Below are 23,669 nucleotides of genomic sequence, written 5' to 3'. Positions count from 1 at the left end.
TAGATTTCATTTACTCCTATGTTTGGATAGGTCTGATCTGATGGGCCTTGGCACATAGCTTTATGTTTATCAAATAGTGATGAACCACAAAGTTATTTCATTGGAGATTCTCCATTGAGCATGTTTTTTTGAAAACGTAAGGCTTGATCTGGGTCCCGGAAACCGGCCCATAGATTTCTATTTGTCTGTGTGCTAGAGCTTCGCAGGGCTATTAGAACAGGGGACTATAAAATAATGTTTCCCAAATGATGGGTCTGGAACCAGTGGTGACTGGGAGTTGTTAGACTGTTAGTAGCAGGATAAGTTTTTTTCTCTTATCTTGTTTGGAGGATTAGAATACTATTTTTTGAAAGGCTTCAGTTTAGGTGGAATGGTATAGAATAGTCTGAGAACCATTGAGGACCGGGAGCTTCAGTGCAGAGGTATGACTGGTCATCATGCATAGATCACTCTGTTTGTTTAAAAGAGCTTACCAGGGCTTTGGTAGAGCAGCAGATGAACAGGGAGAACCTGGTGTATAGAACTGGTCAGGCGTCCTGCACATGTCTGTCTGAGGCTTTACCACAAGGTTCATTGAACTGTGTTGTTCTGTAGTTACTGGTCAGGGGACCAGTATGGGCCATTCACTGGGAGCTTCAAGGCAGGGTGGGATTTCTTGGTGTAGGCATAAAAAATGTTTTGGTCAAGAATTAACTTCATTATTTATATGTTCAGTTAATATCTCCCTCTGTATCCCTCTCTCCTATCTCTCTCTCTCCATTTCAGCACTGAGACAGAAGGACATAATGGCTCTGACCAACCCAATGAACCCTGTGAACCCCATGCCCATGGGCCCATGGAAGATCACAGTGTACGACCAGGAGTACTTCCAGGGAAAGCGTGTGGAGTTCACCGCCTGCTGCCAGAACATCATGGAGTGTGGCATGGAGAACATCCGCTCCCTGAAGATCGAGTGTGGAGCGTAAGTAGTCCCAAAACTTTTCCCAAAACATGGAAGACTTAGGAGGCTTTTCCAGCAGGCTAACATGAGCCAATGTGGGCACTGACTAATCTTTCTCTCTCTCCTTAGTCATCTCTTCTGTAATTTCTCTCTTTCTTTCTCTCTCCCCTACCTTCCTTTCTTTCTCCCTACATCGCCCTCTCTGTCATTACATCTCTCTCCATCACTGTTTCCCTCTTTCCATCTCCCTTTCTCTCCCTCCATCATTCCCTCCCTGTATCCCTCCTTTTGCCTCCCTCTAGCTGGGTTGGGTATGAGCACTCCAGTTTCTGTGGCCAGCAGTTTGTCCTGGAGAAGGGAGACTACCCCCGTTTTGAGGCCTACAGCGGCAGCAACTCCTACCGTATCGAGAGGATGATCTCGTTCAGACCCATCTGCTCCGCTGTGAGCCCTTAAATGCATCCATTATGGCACCTTATTCCCTATATACTGCACTACTTTTGACCAGGGCCCTTAGGGCTCTGGTCAAAAGTAGTAGCCTATATAGGGAATATTACAACATACAATACTGTCCCATCCCACATTATCATGGATCATCACATTACTATCATTATCAACATTATCTACAATGCATCAAATCACATTGTATTACCTTTTACTATAACAACTCAAGACAACATAACATTCTATGTCATTATCATGCAAAGGTTACCATATTATTCACATTGCATAATATTGTATAACCTTATGATGCACTCAATTATCAACAACAATACATGAAATACTATAATAATGTAAACTGCTGCTTAAAATGTCTCTCTCTTCATCCCTTCTCTCTATCTCTCTCTCTCTCTCTCTCTCAGAGCCACAAGGAGTCCCGTATGACCATCTATGAGAAGGAGAACATGATTGGTCGCCAGTTTGAGATGTGTGATGACTACCCCTCCCTGCAGGCCATGGGCTGGTTCAACAACGAGGTTGGATCCATGCACATCCAGAGCGGAGCGTAAGTACTAATGCCATGACATGGACATTGCCACTTCACGCTAAATATACTACCACTGCTACTTCTGCTATTACTACAAGTGCACAATTGCAGCTGAACCATCTATTCACTCAGCTTTAACTACAACTGAAATACTACTACTACTCTACTACTACTTGTACTACTACTACTAGTACACTACTGACACAGACTAATCTCTACTGCTAATAATAACTGCTTCTTCTACTGCTACTACTACTAGTACACTACTGACACAGACCAATCTCTACTGCTAATAATAACTGCTTCTACTACTGCTACTACTAGTAGTACACTACTGACACAGACCAATCTCTACTGCTAATAATAACTGATTCTACTACTGCTACTACTAGTAGTACACTACTGACACAGACTAATCTCTACTGCTAATAATAACTGATTCTACTACTGCTACTACTACTAGTAGTACACTACTGACACAGACCAATCTCTACTGCTAATAATAACTGATTCTACTACTGCTACTACTAGTAGTACACTACTGACACAGACTAATCTCTACTGCTAATAATAACTGATTCTACTAATGCTACTACTACTAGTACACTACTGACACAGACCAATCTCTACTGCTAATAATAACTGCTTCTACTACTGCTACTACTAGTAGTACACTACTGACACAGACCAATCTCTACTGCTAATAATAACTGATTCTACTACTGCTACTACTAGTAGTACACTACTGACACAGACCAATCTCTACTGCTAATAATAACTGATTCTACTACTGCTACTACTAGTAGTACACTACTGACACAGACTAATCTCTACTGCTAATAATAACTGATTCTACTACTGCTACTACTACTAGTAGTACACTACTGACACAGACCAATCTCTACTGCTAATAATAACTGATTCTACTACTGCTACTACTAGTAGTACACTACTGACACAGACTAATCTCTACTGCTAATAATAACTGATTCTACTAATGCTACTACTACTAGTACACTACTGACACAGACCAATCTCTACTGCTAATAATAACTGATTCTACTACTGCTACTACTACTAGTAGTACACTACTGACACAGACCAATCTCTACTATAATCATAACTGTTACTTCTGCTACTACTACTAGTACACTACTGACACAGACTAATCTCTACTGCTAATAATAACTGCTTCTACTACTGCTACTACTACTAGTACACTACTGACACAGACCGACCTCTACTACTAATAATGACTGTTACTACTACTACTGTTACTACTACTAGTACACTACTGACACAGACCGACCTCTACTACTAATAATGACTGTTACTACTACTACTGTTACTACTACTAGTACACTACTGACACAGACCAATCTCTACTGCTAATAATAACTGTTACTCCTACTACTAGTACACTACTGACACAGACCGACCTCTACTACTAATAATGACTGTTACTACTACTACTGCTACTACTACTAGTACACTACTGACACAGACAAATCTCTACTAATAATAATAACTGTTACTTCTACTACTGCTACTACTACTAGTACACTACTGACACAGACCGACATCTACTACTAATACTGACTGTTACTACTACTACTGCTACTACTACTAGTACACTACTGACACAGACAAATCTCTACTAATAATAATAACTGTTACTACTACAACACTACTACTACAACAACAACACTACAACTACTACTACAGCACTACTAAAACACTACTACTACTACTAATAATAATAATAATAATACGATAACACTACTACTACTAATACTTCTACACTAATACTACCACTACACTACTACTACTACTACTACTACTACTACTACTACTGCTACACTACTACTACTACTTCAACTACAACACTACTACTACTGACTACACTACTATTACTACTACTACACTAAAACCAATACTACTACTACTACTACTACTGCACTACTACTACACTAACACCAATACTACTACTACTACTACTACTACTGCACTACTACTACACTAACACCAATACTACTACTACTACTGCAACTACTGCACTACTACTACTACAACATTAATACCAATACGACTACTACTACTACGTCTGCACTACTACTACTGCAACACTAATACCAATACTACTACTACTACTACTTCTGCACTACTACTACTGCAACACTAATACCAATACTACTACTACCACTACTACTGCACTACTACTACTACTACACCACTAATACCAATACTACTACTACAACTACTACTTCTGCACTACTACTACTACAACACTAATACCAATACCACTACTACTTCTACTGCACTACTACAGCTGGCCAACCTTTACTCTATCATTTCAAACCTGAAGCTGCCACTCCAATAATACACTACACTGTAATAATTTTTACACTTTTATTGCCTGCAATACTCTGTCCTATTGCCAAGTTGATTCTCATCCTCATTCCCATGGCCCACTCTGACTTACCTCACAGTAACAGTGTATCTGATTGACCTGTTCTCTTCTCTCCCTCTAGCTTCGTGTGCTACCAGTTCCCCGGCTACCGTGGCCACCAGTACATCATGGAGTGTGACTGCCACGGAGGAGAGTACAAGTGTTACCGTGAGTTTGGCTCCCACGCCCAGACCCCTCAGATCCAGTCCATCAGGAGGATTCAGCACTGAGCAGGAAACACCTTCTTCATCCCTCCTCCACTCCTCCTCTTCTTCTACTTCCTACTCCTCATCCCTCTCTTCTCTCCCCTCTCCTACTACTCCACCTTCTCTCCCTCGCCCATCCTGGTTCCGCTGGTCCAGCTAGTCCAGGCAGGATTGCGGGCCGGGCCTCAGGTGCTTACCGGCGAAGTCACATGTTCACGGCACTTATTTTTTTAAACCATCATGAAAAACCAAAGGAAGAACGAATTGAAAGACAGAGGGAATGACAGAGATGAGAGAAAGAGTAATGAATCCTCGACACCTCCCGGAGGCTGGAACGCCAAACCTTTTTTGCTCCTCTTCGTCCACGACATCATCATTATCATCAGCTTCTTCTTCATCATCATCATCACTATTGCCTGTCACTGTAGTTGTGATGGTAAAACATTGTATGAGACTGACGAATAAAGAGAACAAGCAAAAGAAAGAGAGAGAAACGAGACAACGACTGGCTTGTAGTTGTGTAACTGTGTTTGTTTGTCCTGCACTTCCCACCCACACACACAGATATGGGGGAAAGAGGCTAGAGACAGATGAGGCTTGGACATGGGAATATAGTACCGTGATAAACAGAGTTTATAGACCATATGGCCAAGCACTTATTCATTCACCTGCTTGAGGGTAACTGGGGGGAACTGCGCAGGTGCAAGTGAGAAAGGACTCACTTGCCGGGTAGCAAACCCTGTTCTCTTGGTTTGGGGAACCATTGCATCGAGGACACTGTGTGGAGTGGCGGGGAGCCAAACTCTGCTGTTTCGGTATAGCATGCAGTTATAGCTGAGAGTATTGCTGTTTGGACAGTGCCCGAAGAAATGTGTGTTCATTTACGTACGGACAGAGTATTGAGCACTTACTGTAGGGCTGAAGAGTACCGCTATATGTAACGTAGCTTGGCTTATGCTGAAGATGTGTGAGTGCAGGTTTCGGTCAGTAGAAGCTGCTGAGGGGAGGGTTGGTCATAATAATGGCTGGAATGGCATCATGTATTTGATACCATTCCACTAATTCCGCTCCAGCCATTACCAATTAGGGTGCCATCAACCTCCTGTGGATTGGGCAGGTTACTTTCTAAATGTAATCTGTTACAGTTAGTAGTTACCTGTCCAAAATTGTAGTCAGTAACGTTACATTTGAATTACCCAAACTCAGTAATGTCATCTAATTCCTTTCAGATTACTTTCCCCTTAAGCGGCATTAGAAGACAAAAATGAATATTACCAATTGAATGACATCTATTTCAATATAAATCAATGTTAGAGTTTATATGGCCATAAATGGATGTTGCATTTTACTTCAAGGGTTATGTAGGCTTCTAAACCTTTGCTTTCTACTTCAATACAGATAATACAATGATTAGGCTAAATATATTTACATTAAAAACCAATGTCTTTCAGATTTCCAGTCATTCCAAATAATTAAATACCCCTTGGTCTTCAAGATTAGGTGTCAAAAACCCTCTCTCTATCATGACACTAGGCGAGACCCCAATGCAGACACAGGAGGCAGATGGTTGGAGTTTAAGATGTTGAATAAATCCAAAAGGGAATAATCAAGAAAATGGTCGTGGACAGGCAAAAGGTCATAACCAGATCAGAGTTCAGGAGGTACAGAGTGGCAGGCAGGTTCGAGGTCAGGGCAGGCAGAATGGTCAGGCAGGCGGGTACAGAGTCCAGAACAGGCAAGGGTCAAAACCGGGATGACTAATGGCAATCCGGGATGACAATCGGGATGACAATCACCACCTTCCGGAGACACCTGAAACCCCACCTCTTTAAGGAATACCTAGGATAGGATAAAGTAATCCTTCTAACCCCCCCCCCCTTAAAAGATTTAGATGCACTATTGTAAAGTGGTTGTTCCACTGGATATCATAAGGTGAATGCACCAATTTGTAAGTCGCTCTGGATAAGAGGGTCTGCTAAATGACTTAAATGTAAATGTAAATGTACTAAAAAAAGGAGAAAAGGCAAAGCAGGAAAATGGGAAAACCGCTGGTAGGCTTGGACATACAAGACAAACTGGCACAGAGTGACAGGAAACACAGGGATAAATACACTGGGGAAAACAAGCGACACCTGGAGGGGGTGGAGACAATAACGAGCACAGGTGAAACAGATCAGGGTGTGACACTCTCCTTAACCCTCTCTCTGGCCCTGGGAGAGACACAGACTTTGAGGCCTTTTACTGCTGAGATAGGCTACCATACCCCGCTTCAACCTGACCCCATTGTCCAGTTGCAGAGGCCACTTCACCTCTGTGTTAGGGACCAGGTTGCCAACTCAGTCAAATCAAATATTATTTGTCACATACACATGGTTAGCAGATGTTAATGCGAGTGTAGCGAAATGCTTGTGCTTCTAGTTCCGACAATGCAGTAATAACCAACGAGTAATCTAACCTAACAATTCCACAACTACTACCTTATACACGCAAGTGTAAAGGGATAAAGAGTATGTACATAAAGGTATATGAATGAGTGATGGTACAGAACGGCATAGGCAAGATGCAGTAGATGGTATCGAGTACAGTATATACCTATGAGATGAGTAATGTAGGGTATGTAAACATAAAAGTGCATAGTTTAAAGTGGCGAGTGATACATGTATTACATAAAGATGGCAAGATGCAGTAGATGATATAGAGTACAGTATATACAGTGGGGCAAAAAAGTATTTAGTCAGCCACCAATTGTGCAAGTTCTCCCACTTAAAAAGATGAGAGAGGCCTGTAATTTTCATCATAGGTACACTTCAACTATGACAGACAAAATGAGAAAGAAAAATCCAGAAAATCACATTGTAGGATTTTTAATGAATTTATTTGCAAATGATGGTGGAAAATAAGTATTTGGTCAATAACAAAAGTTTATCTCAATACTTTGTTATATACCCTTTGTTGGCAATGACAGAGGTCAAACGTTTTCTGTAAGTCTTCACAAGGTTTTCACACACTGTTGCTGGTATTTTGGCCCATTCCTCCATGCAGATCTCCTCTAGAGCAGTGATGTTTTGGGGCTGTTGCTGGGCAACACGGACTTTCAACTCCCTCCAAAGATTTTCTATGGGGTTGAGATCTGGAGACTGGCTAGGCCACTCCAGGACCTTGAAATGCTTCTTACGAAGCCACTCCTTCGTTGCCCGGGCGATGTGTTTGGGATCATTGTCATGCTGAAAGACCAAGCCACGTTTCATCTTCAATGCCCTTGCTGATAGAAGGAGGTTTTCACTCAAAATCTCACGATACATGGCCACATTCATTCTTTCCTTTACACGGATCAGTCGCCCTGGTCCCTTTGCAGAAAAACAACCCCAAAGCATGATGTTTCCACCCCCATGCTTCACAGTAGGTATGGTGTTCTTTGGATGCAACTCAGCATTCTTTGTCCTCCAAACACGACGAGTTGAGTTTTTACCAAAAAGTTCTATTTTGGTTTCATCTGACCATATGACATTCTCCCAATCTTCTTCTGGACCATCCAAATGCTCTCTAGCAAACTTCAGACGGGCCTGGACATGTACTGGCTTAAGCAGGGGGACACGTCTGGCACTGCAGGATTTGAGTCCCTGGCGGCGTAGTGTGTTACTGATGGTAGGCTTTGTTACTTTGGTCCCAGCTCTCTGCAGGTCATTCACTAGGTCCCCCCATGTTCTGGGATTTTTGCTCACCGTTCTTGTGATCATTTTGACCCCACGGGGTGAGATCTTGCGTGGAGCCCCAGATCGAGGGAGATTATGAGTGGTAATGTATGTCTTCCATTTCCTAATAATTGCTCCCACAGTTGATTTCTTCAAACCAAGCTGCTTACCTATTGCAGATTCAGTCTTCCCAGCCTGGTGCAGGTCTATAATTTTGTTTCTGGTGTCCTTTGACAGCTCTTTGGTCTTGGCCATAGTGGAGTTTGGAGTGTGACTGTTTGAGGTTGTGGACAGGTGTCTTTTATACTGATAACAAGTTCAAACAGGTGCCATTAATACAGGTAACGAGTGGAGGACAGAGGAGCCTCTTAAAGAAGAAGTTACAGGTCTGTGAGAGCCAGAAATCTTGCTTGTTTGTAGGTGACCAAATACTTATTTTCCACCATAATTTGCAAATAAATTCATAAAAAATCCTACAATGTGATTTTCTGGATTTTTTTTTCTCATTTTGTATGTCATGGTTGAAGTGTACCTATGATGAAAATTACAGGCCTCCCTTATATTTTTAAGTGGGAGAACTTGCACAATTGGTGGCTGACTAAATACTTTTTTGCCCCACTACAACATTCAACACCAATACTCCCATCTGAGAGAATTAAAAGAGAATCTGCGGAAAGAGGAGATCATCATGCATATTGACTTTGCAGAGAACTCAGGGTCGCAACTTTCACTGGGGATGGTGGGGACATGTCCCCCTCACATTCTGAAATTGCATTTTTGTCACCTCCAGTTTTATCATTTGAATGTGATACAAAATGAGCAACAGTGTGCTTTAGGACCATGCAAACATCTCCGAGCGGGCAGGTAGGCTGTTTGGAGTGTTTATCCGACTGGATAAAACAAATTATAATAATTATCCCCCCCCCCCACTTCTAAAACCAAAGTTGTGCCACTGAGAGAACTACCTGTGTAAATACACCAGTGAAATCCAGGCAGTTCACGTTGGTGATTCTCACATACAGGTGACCCTCCACACCTGTGTTGGACATACCACAAATGATACCGTTTCACTTTGCTCACTGAGCTCTTCTATGCGGATGACCCTTCTGCAATCTGGGCTCATCTCTCAAAAACACTGGCCTACTTCCTTGAGCTCTGCCCACTTCAGAACAAGGGTGAGGAAACAGACCACTAAGACAAAGGACACTGGCATCGTGAGGACAACCAGAGTGTTACACCCTGTAACCAGAGAAGTGCGTCATCCGAGAAGCCGAAATGGTCCATGCAGAGACCCCCATCGGAGACCTTCTACACGTAATTACATCATTATATTCTGACCAACAAGAGACCGGCAGTTCGGGGCAAGGTTAGGGTTAAAATAAGCATAGCTGACAAATGCACCCAAATGTATATTTCTCTCGTGTACTTTCTCTCTCTCTCTCTTTTGAATCCTCATTTTGGGTAACACGTGTCAAGTTCTAGTCAATGGCCTAGACTGTGTTTATGTGTATCTTATATTATCATTTTAGCTTGCTAGTAAATAAATAATCAACTAAATTGGTGTGGTACGGACTCATTGGTGGGACTCGGGTGTAATGGGTGCGTGTTGGTGGCAGGGAAGTCAGGCGCAGGAGAACAAACTTGGTATAAACGGAGTCGTTTAATAAGTGCTAACAAAACTCCAAAAACTAAAATATATAAAATAACAAAAGTGGGTTCAAAACCCGTCGCACACCAACACATAACTTGCACAACACATACAATCAAACAATCTCCGACAAGGACATGAGGGGAAACAGAGGATTAAATACACAACATGTAATTGATGGGATTGGAACCAGGTGTGAAGGAAGACAAGACAAAACCAATGGAAAATGAAAAATGGATCAGTGATGGCTAGAAGGTCGGTGACGTCGACCGCCAAACATCGCCCGAACAAGGAGAGGGACCGACTTCGGCGGAAGTCGTGACAGTACCCCCCCCCCCCCCCTGATGTGCGGCAGGTCGTCCACCGACCTCGGGGACGACCCGGAGGGAGAGGCGCAGGGCGATCCGGATGGAGATGGTGGAAATCTCGCAGCATAGAAGGATCCAACACGTCTTCCACCGGAACCCAGCATCTCTCCTCCGGACCATACCCCTCCCAGTCCACGAGGTACTGAAGGCCCCTCGCCCGACGTCTGTCGGATGCACTGCAGTACTTAATGCAGCTGGTGGCCACACCAGATACTGACTGTTACTTTTGATTTTAACCCTCCCCCTTGTTCAGGGACACATTATTCAATTTCTGTTAGTCACATATCTGTGGAACTTGTTCAGTTTCTGTCTCAGTTGTTGAATCTTGTTATGTTCATACAAATATTTACACATGTTAAGTTTGCTGAAAATAAACGCAGTTGACAACGTTTCTTTTTTTGCTGAGTTTATAACTTGTAGCTTTTTTTCCAAAGTACATTCGGTTCCCAGAGCATAAACCCTGTTCTATCCTGCAGCACGAGTACAGGACATTGCAAGGCTGCTTCGGACCGTTCTACGACAGCTGCTGTTAGCTGACGCTGTCGTAGTCCATGTGGGGTCAAACGACATTAGGAAGGCTAGCTCGATACTGCTGTAAATAGATTTTAAAGAACTGATTCTAGCTCTGAAAGATAAAAAGAAAATACCAATCATTTCCGGTCCGATACCATTGTTGGTCCACGAGTGTGAAAGATTCAGCAGGTTACAGGCATTACATACTTGGCTACAAGATTACTGTAGCTCTGTTGAAATAACTTTAATAGATAACTTTGACACATTCTGGAAGCAGAAGATGCTCTACAGGAATGATGGAGTCCATCGAAATCATCTTGGCTCCGGGACACTGTCCACACATTTCAAGGCTGCTTTGAGAAAATTACTTATCAATGACCCAAGCCCAGCTCAAATAACCCCTACCATTGTGTTGCTGAGTAGTCGTAAAGCAGCAGCAAATGTACATTATCCCAGGTGCGTTGGAAGTCACAATGTAAGTAATCTAATTTATGTCCCTCTAACTCTCCTGAATGCCTCTGTTGATCCTACAGCTATTGTATACTGTATATATTTTGGTATGTGAACAGTCAGTGTGTTTGACCTGACGAAGATCCGTTTCAGAATGAAACGTTGTCAATAAAGCAGTGAATTTGGAGCTTTAACAGTGTGCGGACCGTCTTGTTCTATATAGGCTCACGACCCTCACCTAAAGCTCATTCTTGTGGAAAGTTGCAATACACCACCAAGTGCAAACAGTCAGTATCTGGATATCCTGTTGTCAACAGAGAGGTATATTTTATGGGTGGCCTTAAAACTTCTTTGGGATAGGGGGCGCTATTTTCACTTTGGGAAAAAATTGTGCCCAATTTAAACGGCCTCGTACTCAATTCTTGCTCGTACAATATGCATATTATTATTACTATTGGATAGAAAACACTCTCTAGTTTCTAAAACCGTTTGAATTATATCTGTGAGTAAAACAGAACTCATTTTGCAGCAAACTTCCTATCAGGAAGTGAAAAATCTGAAATCGAGGCTCTGTTCCAGGGCCTTCCTATTAATTTGCCTGAAATCTATGGATCTACATGCACTGCATACGCCTTCCACTAGATGTCAACAGGCAGTGAGAGGTGGAATGGGGTGTCTAGCTTGATCTGAGGCCGAACAAGAGCTTTTGGAATGACGTGACCAGAATTTTCATAGTCTTGGAAGGCGCGAGAAGGGACCCCAGATTGTGTTCTGAAAAGCTTTCGGTATATCTCCGGCTCTGATTTTATTTGATATATGTGTTAAAAACATCATAAAGTAGTTATTTTAAAACGAGTTATATCAGTTTATTGAACGTTTATTGCGATTTTCGGCATTTTCTTTTCTTTGCGTTATGTGAAGTTGGGCACGTTTGCGCCATATGGCTAGCTTTGGTTGCTAATTCGACAGGAGAAGAGGACATTCTACAACCAAACAACGATTATTCTGGACAAAGGACAACTTGTACAGCATTCTGATGGAAGATCATCAAAAGTACGAACCATTTATGATGTTATTTCGTATTTCTGTTGAAAATGTTTAGTCATATTTTCCGCCCTCAATGCGGGGGCCGTCTCGCTATAACGTAAGCTGTATGTCGTACTAAAGTTATTTTAAAAATCTAACACAGCGGTTGCATTAACCTGTTTGGGCTGCAGGGGCAGTATTGAGTAGCCAGATAAAAGGTGCCCATTTCAAACGGCCTCGTACTCAATTCTTGCTCGTACAATATGCATATTATTATTACTATTGGATAGAAAACACTCTCTAGTTTCTAAAACCGTTTGAATTATATCTGTGAGTAAAACAGAACTCATTTGGTACAAACTTCCTGACCAGGAAGTGGAAAATCTGAAATCGATGCTCTCTTCTAGGTCCTGCCTATAAATGGGCATGATACGTATTAGTATACATGCACGTCATACACCTTCCCCTGGATGTCAAGAGGCTGTGAGAGAAGAAATGGAGTGTTTATCTTGGTCTGAGTTGGAATAAATCGTCTTGGAATGACGTGTCACCCATTTCCTGTTTTCAGGAAGGCGCGAGGTTGGACCTGGAATTGCCTTCTGAAAAGCTTTCGTTACAGGCGATTACTATCTCCGGCTTTGATTTTATTTGATACATGTGACAATATCATCGTAAAGTATGTTTTTTCAATATAGTTTTATTAGATTTTTGAAATTTATTCGGGACGTTAGGCGTGTTGCGTTGTGTGCCTTTGTTCAGAAAGGAGAGCTTCGCGCCACTTGGCTAGTGCGCTTGCTAATTCAAGAGGGAAAAAGGACGTTCTAAATCCAAACAACGATTGTTCTTGACAAAGGACACCTTGTACAACATTCTGATGGAAGATCAGCAAAAGTAGGACCCATTTTATGATGCTATTTCATATATCTGTCGAACTGTGTACTATTAGTTTTGCGCCCAGGTTTTGGGCACTCGGTCGCCATAACGTAAGCCTTATGTCGTAATGAAGTTATTTTTAGAATTCTAACACGGCGATTGCATTAAGAACTAGTGTATCTATCATTTCCTATACAACATGTATTTTTTAGTTATGTTTATGAATAGCTATTTGGTCAGAATATGTGTGTCAGAAAAAGTGTCAGAAAAAAATCCGGACGTTGTGGGAAAAAGTAGCTACGTTAGCACAATGTATAACCACTGATTTCAGCTCTAAATATGCACATTTTCGAACAAAACATAAGTGTATGTATAACCTGATGTTATAGGACTGTCATCTGATGAAGCATATCAAGGTTAGTCAAAAATTATATATCTTTTACTGGTTTGTTACGATCGCTAACTTTTGCTGCTGGGAAATGGCTTGTGTTTCTGGCTATTGTGGTAAGCTAATATAACGCTATATTGTGTTTTTGCTGTAAAACACTTAATAAATCGGAAATATTGGCTGGAATCACAAGATGCCTGTCTTTCATTTGCTGTACACTATGTATTCTTCAGAAATGTTTTATGATGAGTATTTAGGTATTTGACGTTGGTGTCTGTAATTATTCTGTCTGCTTTCGGTGCAATTTCTGATTGTAGCTGCAATGTAAACTATGATTTATACCTGAAATATGCACATTTTTCGAACAAAACATAGATTTATTGAATAACATGTTATAAGACTGTCATCTGATGAAGTTGTTTGTTGGTTAGTTTGGTTGGTTCTTGGTTAGTTAGGTTGGCTTTGTGCATGCTACCTGTGCTGTGAAAAATGTCTGTCCTTTTTTGTATTTGGTGGTGAGCTAACATAAATATACGTGCTGTTTTCGCTGTAAAACATTTTAAAAATCGGACATGTTGGCTGGATTCACAAGATGTGTACCTTTCATTTGCTGTATTGGACTTATTAATGTGTGAAAGTTAAATATTTCTAAAAAATATATTTAGAATTTCGCGCCCTGCACTTGAAGTGGCTGTTGTCATATTGTGGGCGGCCTCGGGCTTGCAGCCAGAAGAAGATAACTCGGTTTAAAATAACAACATTATGATGTCTTTAACACCTATATCGAATAAAATCAGAGCCGGATATATCTAAGGCCTATAACGGGAGCTTTCCAGAACGCCATCCTGAGGTCTGTCTTGCGTCATGGCGAATGTTGAAAAGACTGCACCCCACGTTCTAAGACCCTTTATATGGCCTCAGATCTGCCTAGCAACTCCATTCCAATTCTCACTATTTGCTGACATCTAGGGGAAGGCGTATGCAGTGCATGTCGACCAATAGAAGACATGCAAATTAATAAACTGACCCCAGAACAGCCTGCCTGATTTCAGATTTCTCACTTCCTCACAGGAAGTTTGCTCCAACTTGAGTTCTGTTTTACTCACAGATATAATTCAAACGGTTTTAGAAACTAGAGAGTGTTTTCTATCCAATAGTAATAATAATATGCATATTGTACGAGCAAGAATTGAGTACGAGGCCGTTTAATTTGGGAACAAAATTTTTACAAAGTGAAAACAGCACCCCCTATTGAGAAAAGGTTCAGCACTATCAACAAGGCAGGTCCTACAAGCCCTATTTTTGTCACACCTGGACTACTGTTCAGTAGTGTGGTCTGAAAATTTCAATTGTCTCAGAACAGGGCAGCACGGCTGGCCCGTAAATGTACACGGAGAGCTAACATTAATAGAATGCATGTCAATCTCTCATGGCTCAAAGTAGAGGAGATCACTACTTTTTTTGTATGAAGTTTTGACATGCTGAATGCATGAGCTGTCTGTTTAAACTACTAGCACACAGCTTGGACAGCCATGCATACCCCACAAGACATGCAACCATAGGTCTCTTCACAATCCCCAAGTCCAGAACAGACTATGGGAGGCACACAGTACTACATAGAGCCATGACTACATGGAACTCTATTCCACAACAGGTAACTGATGCAAGCAGTATAATCTGATTTAAAAAACAGATAAAAATACACCTTATGGAACAGCGGAGACTGTGAAGAGACACACACAGGCACAAACACACGCACATACTCATTCCAGACCATCTCAATTTGGTTGAGGTCAGGGGATTGTGGAGGCCAGGTCATCTGATGCAGCACTCCATACAGCCTGGAGGTGTGTTGGATCATTGTCCTGTTGAAAAACAAATGGTAGTCCAACTAAGCCCAAACCAGATGGGATGGCGTATCGCTGAGGAATGCTGTGGTAGCCATGCTGGGTAAGTGTGCCTTGAATTCTAAATAAACCACAGACAGTGTCACCAGCAAAGCACCCCCACACCATAACACCTCCTTTTCCATGCTTTACCCATGCGAAGATCATCCGTTCATCCAAAAGAGAAGGTGGTTGGAACCAAAAACCTCAAATTTGAACTCCAGACCAAAGTACAAATTTCCACCGGTCTATTGTCCATTGCTCGTGTTTCTTGACCCAAGCAAGTCTCTTCTTCTTATTGGTGTTATTTAGTAGTGGTTTCTTTGCAGCAATTCGACCATGAAGGCCTGATTCACACAGTTTCCTCTGAACAGTTGATGTTGAGATGTGTCTGTTACTTGAATTCTGTGAAACATTTATTTGGGCTGCAATTTCTGAGGCTGGTAACTCTAATGAACTTATCCTCTACAGCAGAGGTAACTGTGTCTTCCATTCCTGTGGCGGGCCTCATGAGAGCCAATATCTTCATAGCTCTTGATAGTTTTATAACTGCACTTGAAGAAACTTTCAAGGTTCTTGAAATGTTCCATATTGACTGACCTTCATGTCTTAAAGTAATGATGGACTGTTGTTTCTCTTTGCTTATTTGAGCTTTTCTTGCCATAATATGGACTTGGTCGGCTATCTTCTGTATACCCCCCTACCTTGTCACAACACAACTGAGAGGCTCAAACGCATTAAGAAGGAAAGAAATTCCACAAATGATTAACCTTTAACCTCTCTAGGATATGTGGGACGGTAGCGTCTCACCTCGTCAACAGCCAGTGAAACTGCAGGGCGCCAAATTCAAAACAACAGAAATCCCATAATTAAAATTCCTCAAACATACAAGTATTATAGAACATTTTAAAGATACGCTTGTTGTAAATCCAGCCACAGTGTCCGATTTCAAAAAGGCTTTACGAAAAAAGCACACCAAACGATTATGTTAGGTCAGAGCTAAGTCACAGAAAAACAGCCATTTTCCCAGCCAAAGAGAGGAGTCACAAAAAGCAGAAATATAGATAAAATGAATCACTAACCTTTGATGATCTTCATCAGATGACAGTCATAGGACTTCATGTTACACAATACATGTATGTCTTGTTCGGTAAAGTTCATATTTATATCCAAAAATCTGAGTTTACATTGGCGCGTCATGTTCAGTAGTTCCAAAACATCCGGTGATTTTGCAGAGAGCCACATCAATTTACAGAAATACTCATAATAAACATTGCTAAAAGATACAACTGTTATGCATGAAATTTTAGATCCACTTCTCCTTAATGCAACCACTGTGTCAGATTTCAAAAAAACTTTACGGAAAAAGCACACCATGCAATAATCTGAGTACAGCGCTCACAGACCAACACAACCCAAACAGATATCCACCATGTTGTGTAGTCAACAGAAGTCAGAAATAGCATTATAAATATTCACTAACCTTTGATGATCTTCATCAGAATGCACTCCCAGGAATCCCAGTTCAACAGTGTTTGTTTTGTTCGATGAAGTCCATCATTTATGTCCAAATACCTCCTTTTTGTTTGCGCGTTTAGCCCAGTAATCAAAATTCATGACGCGCGATCACTAGGTGCAGACGAAAACTCAAAAAGTTCCGTTACAGTCCATAGAAACATGTCAAACGATGTATAGAATCAATCTTTAGGATGTTTTTAACATAAATCTTCAATAATGTTCCAACCAGAGAATTCCTTTGTCTTCAGAAATGCAATGGAACGCAAGCTAACTATCACGTGAACGCTCATGGTCAGCTCGTGGCTCTCTGGCAGACCTCTGACTCAATCCCCTCTCATTCGCCCCCACCTCACAGTAGAAGCCTCAAACAAGGTTCTAAAGACTGTTGACATCTAGTGGAAGCCTTAGGAAGTGCAATATGACCCCATTTCCACTGTATCTTGGATAAGCAAAGAGTTGAAAAACTACAAACCTCAGATTTCCCACTTCCTGGTTGGATTATTTCTCAGGTTTTTGCCCTGCCACATGAGTTCTGTTATACTCACAGACATCATTCAAACAGTTTTAGAAACGTCAGAGTGTTTTCTATCCAAATCTACTAATAATATGCATATCCTAGCATCTGTGCCTGGGTAGCAGGCAGTTTACTCTGGGCACGCTTTTCATCCGGACGTGAAAATACTGCCCCCTACCCTAGAGAAGTTAAAAAGACACACCAGTTAATTGAAATGCATTCCAGGTGACTACCTCATGAAACTGGAAAGCTGTCATCAAGGCAAAGGGTGGCTATTTAAAGAATCTCAAAAATAAAATATATTTCCATTTCTTTAACACTTTTTTGGTTACTACATGATTCCATATGTGTTATTTCATAGTTTTGATGTCTTCACTATTATTCTACAATGTAGAAAATAGTAAAAAATAAAGAAAAACCTTTGAGTCGGTGTTCTAAAACTTTTGACCGGTAGTGTAAGGGAATATAAAGTGTATACAGTAATCTGTAAAATTGTTTTTGTTTAAAGTTTGGACTCCCTAGTAGCGCAGCGGTCTAAGGCCCTGCATCTCAGTGCAAGAGGTGTCACTACAGTCCCTTGTTCAAATCCAGGCTGAATGACATCTGGCCATGATTGGGAGTCCCATAGGACAGTGCACAATTGGCCCAGTGTCGTCTGGTTTTGGCTGGGGTAGGCCGTCATTGTACATAAGAATTTGTTCTTAACTGACTTTCCTAGTTAAATAAAGGTTAAACAAAGACAAACCAACATGCTAAACCAACAAAAAAGAATAACATAGGGAGAGGTTTTTTTCTGATAAGTGATACTTCATGGCCATGGTACTCCTTGATGTACCTTTATCAATCAATCAATAAAATGTATTTGTAAAGCCCTTTTTACATCAGCCGATGTCACAAAGTGCTATACAGTACTGAGTTTGGGAAATCCTGGTCTAGAATAATCTAGATATAGGAACTCCAAAGCCGTCCTCCATGCAATGTAAGGCTTTGCTTTCCATAGGGATTGCACTACCGGGCATTCCCACAGTGCATGTAGGACAATTCCTGGTTCTCCCTTACATCGCTAACACACATCATCTTGTGAAAAACTCATTCTATGTAACCTAAGGTGAGTAAAATAAAATCTCTGAAAAACTTTCAACTGCATACTTTTTCCCTGGGCTTCTCTGACATTTTGTCCAATATTTGAAATAATATACAGCGAAGTACAGTGCTTAATTTGAGCCGATCAACACCAACAAATTCACTGTTTGCAATGTAAAAATTTGAATAAAGCAATTAGAGTTAATTCAAGACGACTCCTCTGCAATTCTCCTGGCTGCCCCCTAAAAAACATAATGTGAAAACAGTGCCTGATATTCTAACATTGATTTGTGATGGGCTGCTCCAGGTGTATGGTTTGCACAACATTGTATGCAGCCCATATAGACCAACAAGTGGCTATTGCTGTGGTGAGAGAAGCGCGCCTGTATATCTCACAGAACTAGAATGAGATGCACTTTCTATTATCTTTCTCCCTCTCTCTACTCTGATAGACATGCGTCTGCAACTCATCTCTCCAGCGTTGCACTTCATAATACATTTCCTTAAAGGCTCATAGCCACGGGAAGGTTGCTGAAGATTCCACAGCACCCCTGATAAATTCAGATACATTTTCCAAAGTCATAGAATTACTGCTGTCTGTTCAGAAATAAATGAAATAACTGTACAGCAGGAGTAGGCCTATAATTTAACTACAGTCGCTGGAAAACACAGGCTGGAAAGCAAATTAATCCTGCTGAGAAGAGAAGACTAATCTGTCTTTAGGCTGCCATGTTATCAACTTCCACATAAACGCATTGAGCGAACAGCATTGTGAGAGTTAAGCTTTTGGCACGAGCGCATTGGCCATTGCTGGAGCTGCGCATCATTGTTAGTCAAACTGGAGAGCTTTTTTAGGACTATAATTTCCTCATACAGTGCCTTGCAAAAGTATTCATCCCCATTGGCAGTTTTCCTATTTTGTTGCATTACAACCTGTCATTTAAATTGATTTTTATTTGGATTTCATGTCAAGGACATACAGAAAATAGTCCAAATTGGTGAATTGAAATGAAAAAAATTACTTGTTTCAATAAATTTAAAATTTAAAATTAAAATGAAAAGTGGTGCGTGCATATGTATTCACCACCTTTGCTATGAAGCCCCTAAATAAGATCTGGTGCAACCAATTACCTTCAGAAGTCACATAATTCGTTTTTTTAAGTCCACCTGTGTGCAATCTAAGTGTCACATGATCTCAGTATATATACACCTGTTCTGAAAGGCTCCAGAGTCTGCAACACCACTAAGCAAGGGGCACCACTAAGCAAGGGGCACCACCAAGCAAGCGACACCATGAAGACCAAGGAGCTCTCCAAACCGTTCAGGGACAAAGTTGTGGAGAAGTACAGATCAGGGTGGGGTTACAAAAAAAAAATTATGTGGAAATTCTTGAGGGAAACCTGTTTCAGTCTTCCAGAGATTCGAGACGGGGACAGAGGTTCACCTTCCAGCAGGACAATGACCCTAAGCATATTGCTAAAGCAACTCTCGAGTGATTTAAGGGGAAACATTTAAATGTCTTGGAATGGCCTAGTCAATGCCCAGACCTCAATCCAATTGAGAATCTGTGGTATGACTTAAAGATTGCTGTACACCAGCGGAACCCATCCAACTTGAAGGCGCTGGAACAGTTTTGCCTTGAAGAATGGGCAAAAATCCCAATGGCTAGATGTGCCAAGCTTATAGCCCAAGAGACTTGCATCTGTAATTGCTGCAAAAGGTGGCTCTACAAAGTATTGCATTTGGGGGGAGTGAATAGTTATGCACGCTCAAATTTTCTGTTTTTTTGTCTTATTTCTTGTTTGTTTCACAATAAAAAATATGTTGCAAACTTTGCCAAAACATTTCAAAGTACTTTTGTAATACAACTTAAGGTATTTGTAAACGTTAATAATCGATCAAATTGAAGACGGGTCTATCTGTTTTCAATACAGGAGATCAACAAACTAACGCTACTTTTTTAGTCTTGCGCAACTCTCAAACAGTACACATGATGTTGCACTGCTTCCTGATGGCCTTCTTCTTCATTCTGTTATACTTACAGATATGATTCCAACAGTTTTAGAAACTTCAGAGTGTTTTCTATCCAAATCTACTAATAATATGCATATCTTATATTCTGGGGATGAGTAGAAGGAAGTTGAAATTGGGCACGCTATTTTTCCAAAAGTGAAAACTCTGCCCCCTATCCTAGAGAAGTTTAAAAAAGATTCTGCTAAAGTCTCCAGTCATCTAAAATGAAAAGCATTTTTTTTTTTATTCCCAAACCCTAGGTTACAAACAAATTTCCCCATGTGTGCAACTTCTGCAAGCACCTCTCTCTACTTTACTACTCTATGCCAGTATGCAAAAGCAATGATAATGATTGCAATGCTTTATTGTAAAAGTTTTTTAAAAAATATGCGTTACGGTACCTCGGAGCCCCTCTCGGGCTCACATTCTGTTCTGACACCTCCCAATTTACAAATTAAGCACTGCATGATTTCTTATTTATTTTACATTATAAATACAGTTCCAAAATGTTCACATCATTATTCACTTTTAAAAGCATTTTGAAACGTAACAAATCTGATTGTACTTTGACATTGCACCACCTAATGTTGACACACAGCTTTTAAAGTGTACATACTATATCTCCATACATAATTATCACACAATTTATACTTATTTCCAATTTCTTCAAATGACAAAATACCTCACTCTTGTGCAAGACTCCCAGGGTATAAACCCTTTCTCTTACCAATTTCCCCCAAACTATTGACTTCTTCCCATCCCAAATAGTGGGATTATATCAGACAGAAGCATCTTTGTCTATGGGGAGACTCTTTGATCCTTTTATGTATTGACAACCAACCACACTGACCTAGAGTGGCGTAGAATTATACTGATGCCCTTCATTAAATATATGTCATTGGTTCTTTTTTGGAATAGACCCTGTAATGGTCCAAAAGTATATGCCAAACTTCTCTCCATCGTAACCAAGCTCTCCTCTCCCTCCTCTCTCCTCCAGTGCATAGCCAGTCTGGATAGCTCGAAAGCCATACTGTAAATGTCTACATCTCGGTGTCCTAACCCTCCTTTTTCTTTAGGGGCATGTATTTTCTGTGGTAGATGTGCCACCTTTGCCTTTTATATGTAAACTACTTGATCTGATAACTGATTAGTTGGTCTGGCCACCAGACTGTTGCTGATTGGTGATGTCTCAGAGACCACTACTGCATGTTTATTTAACACCAATAGGGGGCATGCTCTCCTCTTCCTCCTCCTCCTCCTCCCTGACATTTTTCATCTCTCATTCATTTCATTTCTTCCCTCTTCTCTCTCCCTTTCCTCTCCTCTCCATCCACATAATTGTCCTTCTCTCTCTTGCTCTTTGTCTTCCTCTCTGTGTTTTTCTTCCTCCTAGCCTCTCTCTCTCTCTCTCTCTCTCTCGGGATCCCAGTCCTAAGTGCCTTCTCCAGTAAATCAAACCACAAAGCGTACATTCAGCGAGAGTGGCTGACTGACGTCTTCAACTTCAAAACTGGTTGAAAATACGTCTTCTGAATCAGTTTTGCTCACTGGGCTGTGGCTGAGCTTCCGACAGAAAGATGGAGCTAAAGGGAGAGAGGAGGAGATGGATGGGGAGATGGAACAAGAGACAATGAACAAGAGAGATAGATGGGGGAAAGGAAGAGAGAGAGAGAGATAGAGATTACCAGAGTAAAGAGAAAGATGCAGATGGTAGGAGAAACGGTGGAAGGATAAGGGAGAGTCTTGGTGTGAAACAGAAAGTTGAGATGTAAAACTGAGATAATTGCTTAAAAGCCTTAATGCAGGAAGTCCATCGGTGTCAGCTTCCAGTAAAATGAGGAAAAAGAGGGAGGAGGGGAGGGAGAGAATGAGAGAGAGGAAGGTAAAGTGGGAGTGAGACAGGGATATAAATGGTAAGACAGAAGAGGAATAAGAGAGAGAGCTAAAGAGAGGAAGATTAAGAGCAGAGTGAAGTAGTATTGATTTGTGTATGGCCCTGTAGGATCCCTCCTTCTCAATGAATGTGCATCCCATATGGCACCCTATTCCCTATGGGTCCTGGTCAAAAGCAGTGCACTATATAGGGAATGTGTTCCCATGTGGGATACATCTCAGCTCAGCCTCCTGACTGAAGGCATCTCCTATCTGTTTGCCTGTCTGTCTATCCTGAACCACAACCACTCAATCAGTTTGGCTCGTGAGCAGAAACTGGCCCCCAGGCTAGTAAGAGAGCAGAAACAGACTGGCCCCCAGGCTGGGATGGGTCTAGAGATTATGTACATGTATTTTGTTTATATGGTGGTTCACAGGAAAATTCCAAGAGCTACTAGTGAGTCATAGCCCTAAATGCATAGGAACCCGAACCAGTCACTTTTAAATGTATCTCTCTCAGTTTAGGTCTCCAGTGTTAGTCAATCAATCAATCAAATGTATTTATAAAGCCCCTTTTACATCAGCAGTTGTCACAAAGTGCTTATATAGAAGCCCTGCAACAACAAAAAACAAAGAGCAGGCAATGCAGATGTAGAAGCACAGTGGCTAGTAAAAACTCCCTAGACAGGTAGGAACATAGGAAATAACCTAAAGGAACCAGGCTCCGAGGGGTAGCCAGTCCACTTCTGGCTGTGTCGGGTGGAGATTATAATAGTACATGGCCATTAAGCCCATATCGTTCTTCAAGATGTTCAAACATTCCTAAATGACCATCAGGGTCAAATAATAATACCAGTGGTTGTAGAGGGTGCAACAGGTCAGCACCTCAGGAGTACATGTCAGTTGGCTTTTCAAAGCTAAGCATTCAGAGGTTGAGACAGCAGGTGCAAAAGACAGAGAAAGAGAGAGAAAGAGGGACAGCATCGGAGAATGACAGTCCCAGTAGAGAGAGGCGAGCCGGCCAGGCAGAGACAGGTGGTTCATCACTCCAGTGCCTCGCCGTTCACATTTGCACCCCTGGGCCAGACTACACTCAATCATAGGATCTACTGAGAGGATGAGTCTTCAGTAAAGACTGAAAAGTTGAGACCGAGTCCACATCTCTGACATGGATCGGCAGACCATTCCATAAACATTTAGCAGAAAGTTCTGCCTCCAGCTGTTTACTTAGAAATTCTAGGA

At 41.4% G+C, this 23,669-nt stretch overlaps 1 protein-coding gene across 1 annotated transcript; it reads left to right on the top strand.

Annotated features, from left to right (window-relative positions):
* Nucleotides 1–389: 389 nt before the first annotated feature.
* On the top strand, nucleotides 390–5,036 carry LOC120056690 (beta-crystallin A1-like). Its single transcript, XM_039004897.1, has 4 exons — nucleotides 390–961; nucleotides 1,243–1,384; nucleotides 1,804–1,946; nucleotides 4,460–5,036. Exons 1-4 carry the CDS (start codon nucleotides 615–617, stop codon nucleotides 4,605–4,607), a joined length of 780 nt encoding a protein of 259 aa, XP_038860825.1. The 5' UTR covers nucleotides 390–614; the 3' UTR covers nucleotides 4,608–5,036.
* Nucleotides 5,037–23,669: the final 18,633 nt, after the last annotated feature.

The sequence above is a fragment of the Salvelinus namaycush genome, chromosome 12, assembly GCF_016432855.1.
Source record: "Salvelinus namaycush isolate Seneca chromosome 12, SaNama_1.0, whole genome shotgun sequence".
In the NCBI taxonomy this organism is placed as follows: domain Eukaryota; kingdom Metazoa; phylum Chordata; class Actinopteri; order Salmoniformes; family Salmonidae; genus Salvelinus; species Salvelinus namaycush.
Note: the sequence above shows the minus strand (reverse complement) of the source record. Positions and strands in the feature narration are given on the sequence as shown.

Coding starts and splice junctions, on each gene's coding strand:
- LOC120056690 (XM_039004897.1), top strand. CDS start 615: ATGGGCCATTCACTGGGAGCTTCAAGGCAGGGTGGGATTTCTTGGTGT. Junction 962..1,242: donor CTGAAGATCGAGTGTGGAGC/GTAAGTAGTCCC, acceptor GCCTCCCTCTAG/CTGGGTTGGGTATGAGCACT. Junction 1,385..1,803: donor TCAGACCCATCTGCTCCGCT/GTGAGCCCTTAA, acceptor TCTCTCTCTCAG/AGCCACAAGGAGTCCCGTAT.